Source organism: Coregonus lavaretus (assembly GCF_964263955.1).
Source record: "Coregonus lavaretus genome assembly, chromosome: 1".
NCBI lineage: Eukaryota > Metazoa > Chordata > Actinopteri > Salmoniformes > Salmonidae > Coregonus > Coregonus lavaretus.
Window position 1 is genome coordinate 93,707,134 of NC_139988.1, and position 6,721 is coordinate 93,713,854.

The following is a 6,721-nucleotide window of genomic DNA, read 5'->3' on the forward strand; positions in this document are numbered from 1 at the left end:
GTCCAGGGGGAGTTCAGTCGGTCAGTGGTGGGAAGCTCCAGTCCCGGGGGAGTTCAGTCGGTCAGTGGTGGGAAGCTCCAGTCCCGGGGGAGTTCAGTCGGTCAGTGGTGGGAAGCTCCAGTCCCGGGGGAGTTCAGTCGGTCAGTGGTGGGAAGCTCCAGTCCAGGGTTAAAGGTACTGTAGCCTGCGTCAGCTGAGTACGTAGCGTATAACGTAATGAACCAGGGAATGGATTGCACTCCTCCTCTCTCCCCTCCTCTTCTCTTCCCCCTCTGAGCTCAAAGCCCAGCACAGCCTACTGTCCTGTAACGTAGCTTCCTGCCCACAGACCCAGCCTCCAGCCTCCAGCCTCCAGCCTGACAAACGCCTCATTCTCAACCCAGATCATGTGACTCAGCGTTCAGCCACTGGCTCGGCTCTCCGTTATTTTCTTTCCGCTTAGAGCTTGACACCCCCATTCACTCACACCATTTCTTTCTCTCTTGTCCTTTTCTTTCTGCGCAATCGCTCTCTCTGCCTCCTGCTCTGTCAGGCGAGAGAGAGAGAGAGAGAGAGAGAGCTGTGTCTGTGTTGTCGTGCTTTAGACCAGGAAGAGAGAGAGAGAGAGAGAGAGAGAGAGAGAGGAAGGCTTGTGAGAGGAGGAACAGTCACTACAGCGCACCGAAGGAGAGGAAGAGGAGGAAGAAAGAAGAGGAGGAAAGGAGAGGCCCCCACTGTGCCTAGGTGATCCAAGGGGCAGCCAGTGAGAACCAGCCAGGCAGAGAGAAGGAGAGGAACAGCTACTACAGTGGAGAGGAGAGGAGAGGAGAGGAGAGGAGAGGAGAGGAGAGGAGAGGAGAGGAGTGGAGAGGAGTGGAGAGGAGAGGAGAGGAGAGGCCCTCACTCTGCTTGCTTTACTCCAACCAAGGAGAACCAGGAGATCCACGGAAAACCCTGGTAAAACCAGCTAGGTCAGACAGCCATGGAGGCCCAGGTGAGGGATCTATCCCTCCTGTCTCCCCCCACCCTGACCCCGGCCGTACCCCACTACGTGAAGTTAGGTCTCACTGTGGTCTACACTGTTTTCTACTCCCTGCTATTCCTCTTCATCTACCTACAGCTGTGGATGGTGCTGCGCTACAAACACAAGAGGTTGAGCTACCAGACGGTGTTTCTCTTCCTGTGTCTGCTGTGGGCTGCGCTGAGGGCCGTTCTCTTCTCCTTCTACTTCGGGAACTTTGTGACGGCCAACACCCTGGCACCCTTCCCCTTCTGGCTGCTCTACTGCAGTCCCGTCTGCCTTCAGTTCTTCACCCTCAGCCTCATGAACCTCTACTTCGTACAGGTGAGTGTCTGTGTTTGTTAGCACAGGTGAGATTAGCACAGCTGAGTGTCTGTGTTAGCACAGGTGAGATTAGCACAGCTGAGTGTCTGTGTTAGCACAGGTGAGATTAGCACAGCTGAGTGTCTGTGTTTGTTAGCACAGGTGAGATTAGCACAGCTGAGTGTCTGTGTTTGTTAGCACAGGTGAGATTAGCACAGCTGAGTGTCTGTGTTAGCACAGGTGAGATTAGCACAGCTGAGTGTCTGTGTTAGCACAGGTGAGATTAGCACAGCTGAGTGTCTGTGTTAGCACAGGTGAGATTAGCACAGCTGAGTTTAGCACAGTTGAGTCAGTCTCTGTGTGGATCCTGTCTCTGTGTGGATCCTGTCTCTGTGTGGATCCTGTCTCTGTGTGGATCCTGTCTCTGTGTGGATCCTGTCTCTGTGTGGATCCTGTCTCTGTGTGGATCCTGTCTCTGTGTGGATCCTGTCTCTGTGTGGATCCTGTCTCTGTGTTAGCACAGGTCAGTGTAGTCCATGTGAAATAGCTAGCTAGTTAACTATGGTGCGCTGGTAGCAAATCTATCGATATTGTGCAGTGACGTCACCTTTCCTAAGATCTAAAAGTCAACTGTGACTCAAGAATGGGTGGTGAGTGTTGTTGTGTGCCGACGGTCTCTGTTTCCGGGCCCAGCTCTGGGCCGACAGGCAAGGAAGCTACACCATACAAGTGGAGCAGATCCAAATGTATGAGACCAATCAAGTTGTAGGTTGTTGAGGCCAGAGAGGAAACCAGAGCTGTGTTCGAATATCCATACTAACAATAACTAATACTAACATACTAAATACTACACACTTAATGAGTATATACTACATGCTATATGCCATTAGCAGTGGCGACCCGTCATTCAGCCAGCGGAAAATACAGAGCGTAGGGGTTGGTAATGTTCTCTAGTTGCGCCGTGATTGGCTCAGCGTTCTGTCACTACGTCACCGCAGAATCTACAGGGAGAGCAAAGCAGTTCAAGCCCCTTTGGGTGCTGCCATAGATTTACATTAGAAGTGCCCATCCAAGAAGACTCAAGGTCATTGGCCACAGATAAAATTACATCAAATCACGTTATATCTACCGTAGCTTTGATTGGACTGATAATGTCAACATCATACTTTCAAAATCTTAGCTAGCAAGCTAGCAGTCATCATCATGAATCACGTCGACAATCTATTGGCAAATCCTTTTCAGTTCTTGTCATATGAAGAGAAATAATGAAGAGAAATTATCGATAAAACGTATCGGTGCTCATCGGCCATTGGACATAAACATTACACAACAAGTTGTAAATCGCAAATTCAACAATGAGTGGTTTGGAAGGAATCAGTGGCTAACTGCAAGCATTGCAAAGCAATCACTAGCCTGCTATTCAATGGAGTGGATGTGTGGTTCAAGTCTGAGTTTAAGGGTCTCTTTTCCAAGCTTAAAAGGATAAACATTCAAAATTGGCCAGCATGACTTCTGCCGCGCTCAGAACAACTGGAAACTCTGAGCTGGGAAATCTGACTTCAGTGAGTTCAAGACAACTGGGAACTCTTTGCTGTCTTTGCTGGCATGTATTAATTTTTTTTACAAATATGTCTTTGCCCCACCAAGATTTCCATGCTAAAATCGCCACTGACTATTAGTTAATTCTAGTCTACTGTAAATGAACAGTATTCTTTCAGCTTCGCCTGTCTACCGTAAGTTGATGCTGTTGCTATGCAACCTCTTGCTAGCTTGTTAGCATAACAAATTACTTCGGGTGTGTTCGTAAATTCAATCTGGAGTGCCAGAGTGCACTCTGGGCGTTCATAAATTCAGAGCGTTTCGCTCTCGGAGCTTTCAGAGCGCACACTGCACGCTCTGGCCGAGGAGTAGGGTTGATCCGAGCGTTCTCAAATCAAATCAAATCAAATCAAATTTTATTGGTCACATGCGCCGAATACAACAGGTGCAGACATTACAGTGAAATGCTTACTTACAGCCCTTAACCAACAGTGCATTTATTTTAAACAAAAAAGTAAGAATAAAACAACAACAAAAAAGTGTTGAGAAAAAAAGAGCAGAAGTAAAAATAAAGTGACAGTAGGGAGGCTATATATACAATAGAATAAAGTGACAGTAGGGAGGCTATATATACAGGGGGGGTACCGTTGCATAGTCAATGTGCGGGGGCACCGGCTAGTTGAGGTAGTTGAGGTAATATGTACATGTGGGTAGAGTTAAAGTGACTATGCATAAACTATTCTGACCTCACAATGGCAGTCAAGCACCCAAGCTAACGTTGGCTAGCTTGCTAGCTACTTCCTGACACAAATGAGAGAACATCTCACTCTGACCCTTTTCCTCGCCCTAGCAGAGCTGGTTAGGCTGTTTTTATGTTATCCAGAGCGTTGGTGACTAACTGTGCTGCTGGCAACAATTTAATTGCGCTTTTTTGCCAACATTTACTGACACCGGCTATATTCAACGGGTGTTGAGCGTTCGTAAATTAATCAGTTATTCTGCGCTCTGGTACGCTCAGACGAGAGTGCTCTGAGATCGGAGTAGATAGCCAGAGTGAGTTTACGAACGCTCCCGATTGTCCGTCGAGAACGCACAACTATATCCATACAATGACCAATAAGCATACTACATACCCAGTTTACGTCACAAATAGTACGGTTAGTGCGTTAGTATGCGTATTCGAACACAGCTCGTGTCTCTCAGAGGTCAGGGGGTGAAGGCCACGATTTGGTTTCTCTCTGACCATTTGGCACAGCAGACAGACACAGACGCCGGAGCAGAGAGCTGCAACATAGTTTTGTCTAGTTTAGGATTTGTTCAAAGCAAGGCCTCCTGTGAAACGCTCCATAAACTGAGTTAGACTACAGAACACTTTACTAATCATCATTGTGCTAGCCTGCTCAGACTGGACATGTTTGGTGGGAGAGAAAGAGAGGTAGTTCAGACTAGTAACATGGACTGTGTCTTGCTCCTACAACAGAAGCATTCCTTGTATTAGTCAGTGGACCCAGTAGATGTCAGTCAGTGGAACCAGTAGATGGCAGTCAGTGGACCCAGCAGATGTCAGTCAGTGGACCCAGTAGATGTCAGTAGATGTCAGTCAGTGGACCCAGCAGATGGCAGTCAGTGGACCCAGTAGATGGCAGTCAGTGGACCCAGTAGATGGCAGTCAGTGGACCCAGTAGATGGCAGTCAGTGGACCCAGTAGATGTCAGTCAGTGGACCCAGTAGATGGCAGTCAGTGGACCCAGTAGATGGCAGTCAGTGGACCCAGTAGATGGCAGTCAGTGGACCCAGCAGATGGCAGTCAGTGGACCCAGTAGATGTCAGTCAGTGGACCCAGCAGATGGCAGTCAGTGGACCCAGTAGATGGCAGTCAGTGGACCCAGTAGATGTCAGTAGATGTCAGTCAGTGGACCCAGTAGATGTCAGTCAGTGGACCCAGTAGATGTCAGTCAGTGGACCCAGTAGATGTCAGTGGATCTAGGAAGGTCAAGAGACACTCCAACTGCTACTAACTACTGTGATGCCTACCAACTGTATCTTATGGCCATTCTACTTCTTTGAACTCAGCTATTCTGAACCCAGAGGTTTCAGAGGAATGTTTGGTGTCTTTAGGACAGAGAGAAAACAGAAGTGAGAGAGCCTGTTTGTTCAACCCTTTCAGAGAAACACAGAACATGTGATACAGTAGAATATATAGGAGGTTTAAAGGTCATTTGTCTTTCTACAGGTTGTGTTCAAGGCTAAATCTAAATATGCACCAGAGCTTCTGAAGTACAGGTAAGATTTAATAAACAATAAAGCACCATTCAACATAAAAGCACTACAATAATGTTCCATCCTAACTACACTATGTATACTAAAGTATGTGGACACCCCTTCAAATTAATGGATTCGGCTATTTCAGCCACGGCCGTTGCTGACAGGTGTATAAAATCGAGCACACAGCCATGCGATCTCCATAGACAAACATTGGCAGTAGAATGGCCTTACTGAAGAGCTCAGTGACTTTCAACGTGGCACAGTCATAGGATGCCACCTTTCCAACAAGTCAGTTCATCAAATTTCTGCCCTGCTAGAGCTGCCCCGGGTCAACTGTAAGCGCTATTATTGTGAAGTGGAAACGTCTAGGAGCAACAACGGCTCAGCCGCGAAGTTGTAGGCCACACAAGCTCACAGAACGGGACCGCCGAGTGCTGAAGCGCGTAAAAAATAGTCTGTCCTCGGTTGCAACACTCACTACCGAGTTCCAAACTGCCTCTGGAACGCTGACTGCGAGCCAGGCCTAATCACCCAACATCAGTGCCCGACCTCACTAATGCTCTTGTGGATGAATGGAAGCAAGTCCCCGCAGCAATGTTCCAACATCTAGTGGAAAGCCTTCCCAGAAGAGTGGAGGCTGTTATAGCAGCAAAGGGGGGACCAACTCCATATTAATGCCCATGATTTTGGAATGAGATGTTCGACGAGCAGGTGTCCACATACTTTTGGTCATGTAGTGTATCAATATTGATGCAGAGCTGTTTGGTAATGTAGAATTGTACTGTTACGTACTCCATAGTCACACTGTGCTCTCTCTTCTGAACTACTTCCTCTTTGGGGTTTAGGCCGGGTTACTTTAAAGCATTTGGTGACAACTGCTGATGCAAAAGGACATTATCAATCAATCAATTTGATTGATTGATTGTGACCTCTACACCCGTCCTTCACCTTTGACCTTTGACGTCTAACAATGTTACTTCCTGTCCTCCAGGTTACCCTTGTGCCTCCTCTTCCTGTCCATCAGTATGGTCTTCCTGGTAGTAAACCTGACCTGTGCCCTGCTAGTGAGGATGAGCACCGCTGAGGCACAGACCGTTGTACTGGTCCGAGTAGCCATCAACGATACACTGTTTGTCCTGTGTGCCATCTCCCTCTCCCTCTGCCTCTACAAGATCGCCAAGATGTCCCTGGCTAATATCTACCTGGAGTCCAAGGTAAGAGATGTACACACACACCAACCCTTGGTTTAAATATATGTTTATTTGAGTATCTGATATTTAAAATACTTGTTTTGTGTTTATTTGAGTATCTGGTATTTAAAATACTTGTTTTCTGTTTATTTGAGTATCTGGTATTTAAAATACTTGTTTTGTGTTTATTTGAGTATCTGGTATTTAAAATACTTGTTTTGTGTTTATTTGAGTATCTGGTATTTAAAATACTTGTTTGTGTGTATTTCAGTATCTAGTATTTAAAATACTTGTTTGGTTTGTATTTGAATATCTGGTATTTAAAATACACATTTTGTGTTTATTTGAGTATCTGGTATTTAAAATACTTGTTTTGTGTTTATTTGAGTATCTGGTATTTAAAATACTTGTTTTGTGTGTATTT

General features: G+C 46.5%; 1 protein-coding gene across 1 annotated transcript in view; it reads left to right on the forward strand.

Moving 5' to 3' along the window:
• The first annotated feature begins 404 nt into the window (after positions 1-404).
• LOC311149552 (G protein-coupled receptor 137Ba-like) overlaps positions 405-6,721 on the forward strand; it is a 19,055-nt gene continuing 12,738 nt past the window's right edge. The window contains exons 1-3 of the mRNA XM_084186728.1: positions 405-1,324; positions 5,076-5,125; positions 6,099-6,321. Of these exons, the coding sequence (XP_084042854.1) occupies positions 962-1,324; positions 5,076-5,125; positions 6,099-6,321 (636 nt within the window). The 5' untranslated portion in view covers positions 405-961. The remainder of the gene's footprint in view (positions 1,325-5,075; positions 5,126-6,098; positions 6,322-6,721) is intronic.